Source organism: Balaenoptera borealis (assembly GCF_965194805.1).
Source record: "Balaenoptera borealis genome assembly, chromosome: 9".
Taxonomy (NCBI): Eukaryota; Metazoa; Chordata; class Mammalia; order Artiodactyla; family Balaenopteridae; genus Balaenoptera; species Balaenoptera borealis.
In genome coordinates, this window is record NC_138873.1 from 39,273,050 (window position 1) to 39,287,964 (window position 14,915).

Here is a 14,915-nt window from a genome sequence, read left to right on the forward strand (position 1 = left end):
ACTAAACCTTATGCTGATTTCCCAACTTGAGTGGGTCCTAAAAGTTTCTTTCCTTGTCCGCAGATCACAGCTCTTTAAAACAAAAGTTGTGAGTCACTAGGGAACCCAGGGAAACCTCTGAGTACAGTACTCACCTGTCTCTAGATAGGTGGTTTCTCATTGTTCTGGGTTTATGAAGTATTCTCTTATTTGCCAATACAAATGTTCATTTAAAAAGAGTTTTGAAAATATTTTATCCTACCTTTTAGGGTGCTGTGTACTAGAGTTTTCTTTAAAGGACATTAACTCTTCCATAGTATCAGAAAAGGAAGTTTTAAGTTTCAATAATTTCTTATCCAAGTAATAGCAAGATAGTCATTTCACTCAGTCATAAAAAAATATGTGCAATAATATAACTGCATTATTCTTTTTTTTTTAACATCTTTACTGGAGTACAATTGCTTTACAATGGTGTGTTAGTTTCTGCTTTATAACAAAGTGAATCGGCTATACATATACATATATCCCTATATCTCCACCCTCTTGCCTCTCCCTCCCACCCTCCTTATCCTACCACTCTAGGTGATCACAAAGCACCGAGCTGATGTCCCTGTGCTATGCGGCTGCTTCCCACTAGCTATCTATTTTACATTTGGTAGTGTATATATGTCCATGCCACTCTCTCACTTCGTCCCAGCTTACCCTTCCCCCTCCCCGTATCCTCAAGTCCATTCTCTATGTCTGCGTCTTTATTCCTGTCCTGCCTATAGGTTCTTCAGAACCATTTTCTTTAAAAATTTTTTTTAGATTCCATATATACGTTAGCATACGGTATTTGTTTTTCTCTTTCTGACTTACTTCACTCTGTATGACAGACTCGAGGTCCATCCACCTCACTACAAATAACTCAATTTCGTTACTGTTTATGGCTGAGTAATATTCCATTGTATATATGTGCCACATCTTCTTTATCCATTCATCTGTCGATGGACACTTAGGTTGCTTCCATGTCTTGGCTATTGTATATAGAGCTGCAATGAACATTTTGGTACATGACTCTTTTTGAATTATGGTTTTCTCAGGGTGTATGCCCAGTAGTGGGATTGCTGGGTCATATGGTAGTTCTATTTTTAGTTTTTTAAGGAACTTCCAGACTGTTCTACATAGTGGCTGTATCAATTTACATTCCCACCAAAAGTGCAAGAGGGTTCCTTTTCTCCACACCCTCTCCAGCATTTATTGTTTGTAGAGTTTTTGATGATGGCCATTCTGACTGGTGTGAGGTGATACCTCATTGTAGGTTTGATATGCATTTCTCTAATGATTAGTGATGTTGAGCATCCTTTCATATGTTTGTTGGCAATCTGTATATCTTCTTTGGAGAAATGTCTATTTAGGTCTTCTGTCCATTTTTGGATTGGGTTGTTTGTTTTTTTGATATTGAGCTGCGTGAGCTGCTTGTAAATTTTGGAGATTAATCCTTTGTCAGTTGTTTCATTTGCAAATATTTTCTCCCATTCTGAGGGTTGTCTTTTCATCTTGTTTATGGTTTCCTTTGCTGTGCAAAAGCTTTTAACTTTCATTAGGTCCCATTTCTTTAGTTTTGTTTTTATTTCCATTTCTCTAGGAGGTGGATCAAAAAGAATCTTGCTGTGATTTATGTCATAGAGTGTTCTGCCTATGTTTTCCTCTAAGAGTTTTATAGTGTCTGGCCTTACATTTAGGTCTTTAATCCATTGGGAGTTTATTTTTGTGTATGGTGTTAGGGAGTGTTCTAATTTCATTCTTTTACATGTAGCTGTCCAGTTTTCCCAGCACCACTTATTGAAGAGGCTGTCTTTTCTCCATTGTATATTCTTGCCTCCTTTATCAAAAATAAGGTGACCATATGTGCGTGGGTTTATCTCTGGGCTTTCTATCCTGTTCCACTGATCTATATTTCTGTTTTTGTGCCAGTACCATACTGTCTTGATTACTGCAGCTTTGTAGTATAGTCTGAAGTCCGGGAGCCTGATTACTCCAGCTCCGTTTTTCTTTCTCAAGATTGCTTTGGCTATTCGGGGTCTTTTGTGTTTCCATACAAATTGTGAAATTTTTTCTTCTAGTTCTGTGAAAAATGCCATTGGTAGTTTGAGAGGGATTGCACTGAATCTGTAGATTGCTTTGGGTAGTATAGTCATTTTCACATTGTTGATTCTTCCTATCCAAGAACATGATATATCTCTCCATCTGTTTGTATCATGTTTAATTTCTTTCATCAGTGTTTTATAGTTTTCTGCATACAGGTCTTTTGTCTCCTTAGGTAGGTTTATTCCTAGGTATTTTATTCTTTTTGTTGCAATGGTAAATGTATAGGAATGCAAGAGATTTCTGTGCATTAATTTTGTATCATGCTACTTTACCAAATTCATTGATTAGCTCTAGTAGCTTTCTGGTAGCGTCTTTAGGATTCTCTATGTATAGTATCATGTCATCTGCAAACAGTGACAGCTTTACTTCTTCTTTTCCGATTTGGATTCCTTTTATTTCTTTTTCTTCTCTGATTGCTCTGGCTAAAACTTCCAAAACTATGTTGAAAAATAGTCATGAGAGTGGGCAACCTTGTCTTGTTCCTGATCTTAGAGGAAATGGTTTCAGTTTTTCACCATTGAGAATGATGTTGGCTGTGGGTTTGTCACATATGGCCTTTATTATGTTCAGGTAAGGTCCCTCTATGCCTACTTTCTGGAGAGTTTTTATCATAAATGGGAGTTGAATTTTGTCAAAAGCTTTTTCCGCATCTATTGAGATGATCATATGGTTTTTATCCTTCAGTTTGTTAATATGGTTTATCACATGGATTGATTTGCGTATATTGAAGAATCCTTGCATTCCTGGGATAAACCCCACTTGATCATGGTGTATGATCCTTTTAATGTGCTGTTGGATTCTGTTTGCTAGTATTTTGTTGAGGATCTTGGCATCTATGTTCATCAGTGATATTGGCTTGTAGTTTTCTTCCTTTGTGACATCTTTGCCTGGTTTTGGTATCAGGGTGATGGTGGCCTCATAGAATGAGTTTGGGAGTGTTCCTCCCTCTGTTATATTTTGGAAGAGTTTGAGAAGGACAGGTGTTAGCTCTTCTCTAAATGTTTGATAGAATTCCCCTGGGAAGCCATCTGGTCCTGGGCTTTTGTTTGTTGGAAGATTTTTAATCACAGTCTCAATTTCAGTGCTTGTGATTGGTCTGTTTATATTTTTTATTTCTTCCTGGTTCAGTCTTGGAATGTTGTGCTTTTCTACGAATTTGTCCATTTCTTCCAGGTTGTCCATTTTATTGGCATATAGTTGCTTGTAGTAATCTCTCAGGATGCTTTGCATTTCTGCAGTGTCAGTTGTTACTTCTCCTTTTTCATTTCTAATTGTATTGATTTGAGTCTTCTCCCTTTTTTTCTTGATGAGTCTGGCTAATGGTTTATCAATTTTGTTTATCTTCTTAAAGAACCAGCTTTTAGTTTTATTGACCTTTGCTATTGTTTTCTTCATTTCTTTTTCATTTATTTCTGTTGAAATAAATTTTCATTTATTTCAACAGAAATAAATTTCTGTTCTGACCTTTATGATTTCTTTCCTTCTGCTAACTTCGGGGTTTCTTTGTTCTTCTTTCTCTAATTGCTTTAAGTGTAAGGTTAGGTTGTTTATTTGAGATGTTTCTTGCTTCTTGAGGTAGGACTGTATTGTTATTCAATTGTTTCTTGAGGTAGGATTGTACTGTTATTCCCTCTTAGAACTGCTTTTGCTGCATCCCATAGGTTTTGGGTTGTCGTATTTTCATTGTCATTTTTTTCAGGTATTTTCTGATTTCCTCTTTGATTTCTTCAGTGATCTGTTGTTTATTTGCATTATTCTTTAACAGAACTTATTTTAACTTACAGATCCCTATTTTTCCTTTATAGCAGAAAACAGTCTTGAAACTCAAAGTAAAATCATTCACTTCCACTTTAAAATGTATTCTCTCTGGGGTACATATCAAACCAGTTTACAGTCATCCACAGCATTCATTTCTCCATGATGTGTAAGGCCTAAAATTGAGGCTCTATATTACACGCTTCCCTGACAGGTAGTAAAACTGGGAGGACTTCAAAGGGCCTAATCATAAGTGTCTCTCCCCACTCTGCTCCTGTGGATAACATACCCTAGCCAAACAATCCTCTTTATCAAAGGGACCATAGTAGTGGTTTGTAGTTCCTTGTCAGCGTGAGAAATTATTCAAACAAGTCAATCACATCCACCTGTGAGAACCAGGAGGCACCACCCCCTCTTGTTACTACAAAGGCTATCTCCCACAGTTCTTGGTTGTTCACTCTGTTCCTGAGTACAATGCCCATGAGGCTCTGCATGGCATACAGCATCCTTCTCCCTGGGCTGTGAATATATGTGACTAATAATGTGCTGTCAATCTCATCTTCCCAGTGTCAAGTGTTGTGTGTTTAGCCATCCCCATACCCCCAGGACAGGAATATCGCCCTCACCTCAGCGTGAGGTGAATAGGAGGCAATAAAAACCATTGGTGTCATAAACCACACAACATGCCCAACCATGACCAAGGACACCTAGTCAGCTTTAATTAACTGCTCTTAGCCAATTTATCTGTTTCCATGATATGAAGAAGGCTGCCTGAGATGGAAGAAGTAATTTCTGGCAGGCGTGAACTATGTCCTGTGTGGTACTTTGTTGTGTTTGTCAGCCACTGCTCTCTCTTTTGGCTCCCAAATGCTCTGTCTCCTAGATGAGAATTGTTAATTGACTATACCCAGCACAATGGTGCTGTCAGGTTTAGCCTGTGTTTGGCAGTTGGTCTCTGAGGCTCCCACCTGTAAAGGCAGTGAAAATAGAGCACGATAACTAGTCAGTGCTTCAGTCTTGTTTACCAAGGTCAAGCTAGGTCACTGAGTCTAGCCTGGTGACTGTCACTGGCTGCTTGGAGAAGCTACACAGACATCGTTTGTAACTGTGCACCGCTGGAACAGGCCCAGAGACAAACTTTTGTGAGGTTTGTAACAAGAAGGAGCCTGCCACCCCACACAAAATTAAGCATGGCACCCTGGTTGATGTTTTTGTTCATGAAAGGGTAGTGACCTTGCTGGTTTCCTGTGCTGCTGCTTCCCTTGCCGCTGTTGCTTGCGCTCTCCTGACCCCCAGGGTTATCGAGGTGCACATCCATGGTGGTCTGTGGCCCAGGGGCTGATGAAAAAGAAAGGGAACAGGGAGGAAGGAGCATTTGGTACTCAACTGCTCTCCCAATGTAAATCCCATAGCCAATGCACCTAGGCTTTGCTTAGCACTCCTGCTTTCCAGAATACCAAAGGGCTAAGCTTGCAATCATGGGCCTTATGGTCTCCATCCAAGTCATAGGCAAAATGACTCTACTAGATGTGGACTCTTATCCCAGGGATACTGTCATTCCCTGGAGAAAGACATGCTCACTGATGAGGGACGCCACTAAGCTCCTGAACCTTCCCCATAACCACCCAGAAGGTCTGCACCACAGGTGACTGTGCAGACACAGCTGAAAACTTCAACTTTACATGGCTAGAAACCCAAAATATTCCCAGGAAATTTGTACAGAGGAAAAAAAAGAAAAACAAGACAGGAAGCCCACATGATAGGAAAGGGACTGTAGCAGAGGACAGTTTTGATCCATCAAGTCTGGGTTGTAGGCCCAGCACTTCTTCCCGCACCACTCTGCTGCTTATGTCTGTTGCAACAAAAATTCTAATTCTCAGGATTATAGGGAAATACTCATGGTGCCCTTGTGGTGCCAGATTCAAACCCAATCTAGGCCCAGGGTCTTTAGATCATATAAATCAACCATTGCTAACTCTGTCAATACTAATTTGAGGGCCTCTGGAGGAAGCAACTTATAAATATAATCAGGGTAGAGAGGATCCCCCCCCACCCCCAAGTATATCCAGTGACCAAAAACAATAATACGATAAACAAAATAAGGAAAGAAAGAAACGTGGATACAGGGAGGAGGACACTAAGAAAACAACAACCTAAAACAAAGGCCCACAATTTGACCCAATTGAAAATTCAAAATTTACTGAACGAATTTATATAGCAAATGATGAAAGTTCACTGATTGCCTTCTGTGCCTCTCCATATAGGTTTTGAATTAACTCTAAAATCTGCTGAAATTCACCAAGTGGCAAACATTTATGGCTTTAACCAATACTGGGGCTAAAATTACAATTATACCTGGGAATTCCATTAATTTAAACATCGTGTCCCCCATAATGGGGTATTTACCTATGGGAGTTACTGAATATAGAAGAGGACAAATACGTATGCTTCACCTTAACCATCAGAACTTTGTCTTGCTTAAATTCCCCATGGTTATAGCACTCATCTCACTCGAAAATATCCCTTGGGCATGGGCATGGATACTCTGACCCAATGAAAAATAAATGAAAATTAAATTAAGTCTTTGACACTTACAAATTGGTTTGACAAAATGAGAACCCATGACCTCCCCCACCCCTTCCCCCAGTTAAAATAGTTAACATGACTCAAGGTAATTTAAAACAGGATCTTCCAGGATTAAAACTTGTTTTATAAGAGGAACTGAGTGAAGGGTTGTTATTCCCACTGTTTCTGCATTTAACAGCCCTATTTGGCCTGTTAAACCTGGAACAAAAGAATGGTGCCCCATAATGGATTGCTGCAACTGTAAAGCCATGGTCCCATCCCATTAAGGCCTCTGTACCCAACAACTTAATTATTAAAATTGCTGACTCCATCCAATCAGCAACCAGTCTATATTTTGATGCTATAAATTTGGCTAATATGTTCTGTACAATGCCTAGTTCAACAGCCTCTCAGCCTCAGTTTGCCTTTACCACTGAAGGGACACAATCCACCTTTACAAGGATACCCATGGGATATTTCAGCATCCTTGCCATTGCACACAATCTCTACAGGCAAGATCTTAACTGTATCCACCTTTCTCCAGATATGACATTACATCAATGACATCCTCCTCCAAGGAGATTTGTTTGACATACTCATTAAAGATATACAAATACTCACAAAGGAGCTCCCAAAAAGGGGATGAACCATTGTCCCACACATAGTGCAAGGCCCTGCCACTTCCATTAAATTTCTGAAAGTTACTTGGTAAATTGAAGGTTCTCTGACATTGTCATGAAACAGGTATTGACCCTCTCAGCAACCACAAAGTCAGTACAAATTCAACAACTTTTAGCCTCTTTTGGGTTCTGGAGGCAACATATTGCTCATTTACTAATTTTACTTAATGTCTTTGATGCTGTTTCTTCTAAATTAGCCTACCTCAAAGGGGACTCCTTCCAAAAAAAGCTCTAGAAATCTGTCCAAATTGAAATCAACAAGCACTCTAGTTTGTGCCCTCAGAGCCCTCTTTACTGTAGCTTCAGCAACTTCCTCTCTTGCCTCCTGGAGTCTCTGGACCACCTATGAAGGTTGTAAGTTGCCCATGGACTTCTGACGCAAGAAACTGCCTTTCTCAGCCTTGCACTATACACCATTAGGATAGCCACATACTGGCCTCTTCTGGAAATAGAGGCTATCACAAACCTTGAGCCTGCAACCCTCTGTACCCAGCTACCCACTATGCCTTGAGTTATCCAAGCAGCACTTCAACAGCTTGAGGCATGGCTCCTGAGCCTTCCTTGCTACAAGATGGAGTCACACCTGGGCCTTCTGGCACATTTCATCTGTTGGAGGGGGTGGCCTCCCCTGTTCTCAGTCCCTTCACTAATACCACTATGCTAGAAGAGGTCACCTCTATCCCAGAGTCCTTTGATACCTGGGGAGCCTTTTGGGGATCAACGGAATGGACAGCAATGGAAGTTTGTACACTTTACTAATGCTGTTGCCACCATGATAAATGACGGAGCTCAGAGGAGAGCTGCTCCTTCTCATCATTTAACCAAAAGCCCCTGATAAAAGATAGGACCCAAGAGTCAGTACAGTTGGCACACTTCAGGCAATTGACATTTGATACCATCTATACATTTTTACAAATTCTTAGGCCATTACCTAAGAGTTGCCCCCTTTGGGGCAAAGAACTCTGGGAATCTCTTGCTCCACAATTACTCAGAATAAATCAAGGTAACAGATTACTCTACATATACTAAGGCCACAATACAAGTCCTCTGCAGGATGCTCTGTATCCTCTTTGGAGTTCTAGATACTACCAAGAGTGACCAAGACACTCATTTCATTTCCAGAATACACAGTGCTGGGCTCTTGAAGAAGACATTCAGTCAAACTTCCACCTCCCCTGGGGCCCCAGGCAGTCAGCTCCAGGCAGCTGGTGAAATTGAGAGGCTTAATGGGTTTCTTAAAGAATTCCTATTTGTCACAAAGTGGAAAATTCTTGCTCACCTCCTGGAGATACCTACTCCATACACCAATGCCACACAGATCTCTCAATTGCCTTTATTGATTGCAAATAGGGACACCTCTAAAGTTCCTGGTCAGGTGCCTACTTTATTCCCTAAAAGTCTCAGTCATCACCCTTTATTCCCTAAAAGTCTCAGTCATCACCAAGGTTTAAATTGATGTCAAGGGATCAAGGGGTCACTTGTGGCACAAAACCAAAAATTAAGGATTAGTATAACGTGGTGCGCCTTGACATTTGATAAAATAGGTCTCGAATGGCCTAACCCAAGTTCCCTTCCCCACTCAGTTCCCATGGATAACATCCCCTAGCCAAACACCCTCCTTATTAAAGGCATCAGGCACAATTCCTGCTCATCTCTGAGTAGCAGAATTATTCAAACAAGCCAATCATATCCTCCCACAGGAACCAAGAAGCACCCCACCCTTACTACTGCAAAGCCTGCCTCTCACAGCCCTGGTTGTTCACTTTGTTCCCAAGTGTATTCCCTGTGTGGCCCTGCATGGTGTCCTCTTCCCCCAGGCTGTGAGTATATATGATGAATAATATATATGATGAATAAACTGCTGTCCATTTCATCCGATCTCACCTGTCCAGTGCCAGGTGTCATGTATTTAGCCATCCCCATAACCCCAGGGTGGGAATCCCTCTTTCACCAATGGGGTAAACAGGAGTTAATTTAAATACCCTACCACCAATACCACTTTCCTTTCCCTCTTGAAAGGGAACCTTAAGTATAAGGAGGACAAGGCATCAGGTTCCCATATATTTTGGGTCCATTCTGACCCTCACTGAGTTGCAGCTTGTCCTGTTTCATCATTGTACACTGGGATCTACTGCTGCTATCTCAGGTACAACCATAACCTCAACTAGAGGTAAGTGCAGCCGTATCCTCTTTGTTCCAACCTCAGGATATTTAGGGTCCATGGCCTATTTAAAGCACTCTGTGTCCTTCTTGAGGTCATTTCAGTCTCTCCTGCACCGCTCTGAGGGCGTGGGAACTCCATGAAGCAGCACTCAGGCCCATCTGCTGAAGCTCACCATTGCTTCTCTTTCTGAAGTTATACAGGATATGGAGCTTCTTTAAAATGCTCAATTTCCCTGGGAATTAAGACCTAGTCCTTTCTACACTTGGATTTCCTAACCCCATTCAAATTTCTACTGCTTAATCCTCCTCTGGCTCAACTCAGTGAGTCCTGGGCACCATCCCAAAGACTCAGACATTGCCTAGGGCCTCCTCACATCTTGAATTCTTCTCCTACCAGCTAGTTAGTGATTCATTTCCCTCCCAGAAATATCAAAAGGAACTCTTATGTCATCATATACTCTCTCTCACTCTAAGGTCTGTTCTCAGTTCTCTAGTCTCAGATGGCTCAAAAAAGCTTTTGTTCTCAAAAAGTCAAGTTATTTTCTAGAGACAACTTTGACTTTCAAAACTTTGCTCTTTGTTTTCATTTTAAAAAGCTAATCAGAAAGTTAAGTCAACTTTTAACCTAGATAATGTATACCACTCCTCAGCGAATAGTGTCTATAGAAAGCATTAAAGGAAGTATAAAGGAGTAAAGAAACCCTAGTTGATAATTAAAATAATTATCATCTATATGCATTTAAAACAGCTACTCTTAGTAGAGTCCTTACTTAGCAAGGTAGTGAATTCCTTCATATACATTATTTCATTTAATCCTTATAACAAATGTTAGAGATACAGAAGGGGGGGGAGGATTATCTCCATAATTCAAATGAGACAACTGAAATTTTGTCTTCCAAATATTAGGAACTGTCTCTAAATTACGATCCAAAGCCCTGTTATGTCTGATTCCAAAACATGGTCTTTTAATTATTTCATTATATTGTCGCCACTCTGTTGGGTTGGCCAAAAAGTTCATTCGGGTTTTCCTGTAACATCTTATGCAAAAACCCAAATGAACTTTTGGGCCACTCCAATAGAATCATAGGCCTTTATAAATTTGGAAGAGATTAGAATAGAATACAAATAACTAGAGTAATGAAGTTAGGGATCCAGAACCCACTTAAGAGCTCACCTACTATGCTACTACCATATGCATATTTTCTCTCCTTGATCAACATATTCTCCATAATACTAAACCAAACTCAAGATATTGTTCAATTCATGTGTTATGAAACTTTAACTCAATTTTGAATCATAAAAATGAAGATCATGTGATTGAAATAATATACACAAGTTTGAGTAAAAATTACTTCTTGTTCTTTTTATACTTCTTATTAACTATTATATAATATACCTACACAGTATAATTATATAATCTGTGAACACACACATTCAGATGCCTTAAAATCCTTTTACAGAATAACATGGAAGCAAATTCCTATTGGTTGTGGTATAATTTCATCTATAACTTAATTATTGTTATTTTTAGTTGTGTTAGTTTTACCTTCCAACTTTTCTTCCATGTCACAACAATTAGCAGAATTCACTGAAAATAGTAAAAGGTCAATATAAATGCTTGTTTAAAGATTCTAAGATTTGGGGGAGACCTTCAAGATGGCAGAAGAGTAAGATGTAGTCCTGCCCAACAGAAAGACAAGATCCAGGCTCATCCACCAGAACACAGGCAGCAGTCCCCTAAATGGATTAAATGCTACAAACATAAGACACAGACTGGCTGAATGGATACAAAAACAAGACCCATACATATGTTGTCTACAGGAGACCCACTTCAGGCCTAGGGACACATACAGACTGAAAGTAAGGGGATGGAAAAAGATATTCCATGCAAATGGAAATAAAAAGAAAGCCAGAGTAGCAATTCACGTATCAGACAAAATAGACTTTAAAATAAAGACTATTACAAGAGACACAGAAGGACACTACATAATGATCAAGGGATCAATTCAAGAAGATATAACAATTGTAAATATTTATGCACCCAACATAGGAGCACCTCAATACATAAGGCAAATGCTAACAGCCATAAAAGGGGAAATCGACAACAACACAATAATAGTAGGGGACTTTAACATCCCACTTTCACCAATGGACAGATCATCCAAAATGAAAATAAATAAGGAAACACAAGCTTTAAATGGTACATTAAACAACATGGACTTAATTGCTATTTATAGGACATTCCATCCAAAAACAACAGAATAAACTTTCTTCTCAAGTGCTCATGGAACATTCTCTAGGATAGATCATATCTTGGGTCACAAATCAAGCCTTGGTAAAGTTAAGAAAATTGAAATTGTATCAAGTATCTTTTCCGACCACAATGCTATGAGACTAGATATCAATTACAGAAAAAAAATCTATAAAAAATATAAACACATGGAGGCTAAACAATACACTACTTAATAACCAAGAGATCACTGAAGAAATCAAAGAGGAAATCAAAAAATACCTAGAAACAAATGTCAATGAAAACACAACAACCCAAAACCTATGGGATGCAGCAACAGCAAAAGCAGTTCTAAGAGGTAACTTTATAGCAATACAATCCTACCTCAAGAAACAAAAAACATCTCAAATAAACAACCTAACCTTACACCTAAAGCAATTAGAGAAAGAAGAACAAAAAAACCCAAAGTTAGCAGAAGAAAAGAATTCATAAAGATCAGAACAGAAGTAAATGATAAAGAAATGAAGGAAACAATAGCAAAGGTCAATAAAACTAAAGGCTGGTTCTTTGAGAAGATAAACAAAATTGATAAACCATTAGCCAGACTCATCAAGAAAAAAGGGAGAAGACTCAAATCAATAGAATTAGAAATGAAAAAGGAGAAGTAACAACTGACACTGCAGAAATACAAAGGATCATGAGAGATTACTCAAGCAACTAAACGCCATAAAATGGACAACCTGGAAGAAATGGATAAATTCTTAGAAAGGCACAACCCTCCGAGACTGAACCAGGAAGAAATAAAAAATATAAACAGACCAATCACAAGCACTGAAATTGAGACTGTGATTAAAAATGTTCCAACAAACAAAAACCCAGGACCAGATGGCTTCACAGGCGAATTCTATCAAACATATAGAGAAGAGCTAACACATAACCTTCTTAAACTCTTCCAAAATATAGCAGAGGGAGGAACACTCCCAAACTCATTCTATGGGGCCAGCATCAGCCTGATACCAAAACCAGACAAAGATGTCACAAAGGAAGAAAACTACAGGCCAATATCACTGATGAACATAGATGCAAAAATCCTCAACAAAATACTAGCAAACAGAATCCAACAGCACATTAAAAGGACCATACACCATGATCGAGTGGGGTTTATCCCAGGAATGCAAGGATTCTTCAGTATACGCAAATCAATCCATGTGATAAACCATATTATCAAATTGAAGGATAAAAACCATATGATCATCTCAATAGAAGCAGAAAAAGTTTTCGACAAAATTCAACACCCACTTATGATAAAAACTCTCCAGGAAGTAGGCATAGAGGGAACCTACCTCAACGTAATAAAGCCCATATGTGACAAACCTACAGCCAACATCATTCTCAATGGTGAAAAACTGAAACCATTTCCTCTAAGATCAGGAACAAGACAAGGTTGCCCACTCTCACCACTATTATTCAACATAGATTTGGAAGTTTTAGCCAGAGCAATCAGAGAAGAAAAAGAAATAAAAGGAATCCAAATCGGAAAAGAAGAAGGAAAGCTGTCACTGTTTGCAGATGACATGATTCTACACATAGAGAATCCTGAAGACGTTACCAGAAAACTACTATAGCTAATCAATGAATTTGGTAAAGTAGCAGGATACAAAATTAATGCACAGAAATCTCCTGCATTCCTATACACTAATGATGAAGACTCTGAAAGAGAAATTAAGGAAACACTACCATTTACCATTGCAACAAAAAGAATAAAATACCCAGGAATAAACCTACCTAAGGAGACAAAAGACCTGTATGCAGAAAACTATTACACTGATGAAAGAAATTAAAGATGATACAAACAGATGGAGAGATATATCATGTTCTTGGATTGGAAGAATCAACAATGTGAAAATGACTATACTACCCAAAGCAATCTACAGACTCAATGCGATCCCTATCAAATTACCAATGTCATTTTTCACAGAACTAGAAGAAAAAATTTCACAATTTGTATGGAAACACAAAAGACCCCGAATAGCCAAAGCAATCTTGGAAAAAAAAACGGAGCTGGAGGAATCAGGCTCCTGGACTTCAGACTATACTACAAAGCTACAGTAATCAAGACAGCATGGTACTGGCACCAAAACAGAAATATAGATCAGTGGAACAGGATAGAAAGCCCAGAGATAAACCCACGCACATATGGTCACCTTATGTTTGATAAAGGAGGCAAGCATATACAATGGAGAAAAGACAGCCTCTTCAATAAGTGGTGCCTGGAAAACTGGACAGCTACATGTAAAAGAATGAAATTAGAACACTCCCTAACACCATACACAAAAATAAACTCCCAATGGATTAAAGACCTAAATGTAAGGCCAGACACTGTAAAACTCTTAGAGGAAAACATAGGCAGAACAGTCTATGACGTAAATCACAGCAAGATCCTTTTTGACCCACTTCCTAGAGAAATGGAAATAAAAACAAAAATAAACGAATGGGACCTAATGAAACCTAAAAGCTTTTGCACAGCAAAGGAAACCATAAACAAGACGAAAAGACAACCCTAAGAATGGGAGAAAATATTTGCAAATGAAGCAACTGACAAAGGATGAATCTCCAAAATTTACAAGCAGCTCATGCAGCTCAATATCGAAAAAGACAAACAACCCAGTCCAAAAATGGGCAGAAGACCTAAATAGACATTCCTCCAAAGAAGATATACAGATTGCCAACAAACACATGAAAGGATGCTCAACATGACTAATCATTAGAGAAATGCAAATCAAAACTACAATGAGGTATCACCTCACACTGGTCAGAATGGCCATCATCAAAAACTCTACAAACAATAAATGCTGGAGAGGGTGTGGAGAAAAGGAACCCTCTTGCACTTTTGGTGGGAATGTAAATTGATACAGCCACTATGGGGAACAGTATGGAGGTTCCTTAAAAAACTAAAAATAGAACTACCATACGACCCAGCAATCCCACTACTGGGCATATACCCTGAGAAAACCATAATTCCAAAAGAGTCATGTACCACAATGTTCACTGCAGCTGTATTTAGCTCTAATAGCCAGGACATGGAAGCAACCTAAGTGTCCATCGACAGATGAATGGATAAAGAAGATGTGGCACACGTATACAAAAGAATATTACTCAGCCATAAAAAGAAACGAAATTGAGTTATTTGTAGTGAGGTGGATGGACCTAGAGTCTGTCATACAGAGTGAAGTTAAGTCAGAAAGAGAAAAACAAATACCATATGCTAGCACATACATATGGAATCTAAGAAAAAAAAAAAAGGTCATGAATAACCTAGGGGCAAGCTGGGAATAAAAACACAGACCTACTAGAGAATGGACTTGAGGATATGGGGAGGGGGAAGGGTAAGCTAGGACAAAGTGAGAGAGTGG

The 14,915-nt window shown here is 39.1% G+C and overlaps 1 protein-coding gene across 3 annotated transcripts in view; it reads right to left on the reverse strand.

Annotated features, from left to right (window-relative positions):
* Positions 1 to 14,915, reverse strand: part of FABP7 (fatty acid binding protein 7) — a 159,912-nt gene that overhangs the window by 62,431 nt on the left and 82,566 nt on the right. Inside the window, exon 1 of one of the 3 annotated variants that reach the window (XM_082406288.1) lies at positions 5,098 to 6,341. The exons of the other annotated variants lie outside the window; for them this stretch is intronic. Coding sequence (XP_082262414.1) covers positions 5,098 to 5,239 — 142 coding nt within the window. The 5' untranslated portion in view covers positions 5,240 to 6,341. Of the gene's footprint in view, positions 1 to 5,097; positions 6,342 to 14,915 lie in introns of those variants that run through there. 3 annotated transcript variants of the gene reach the window in all.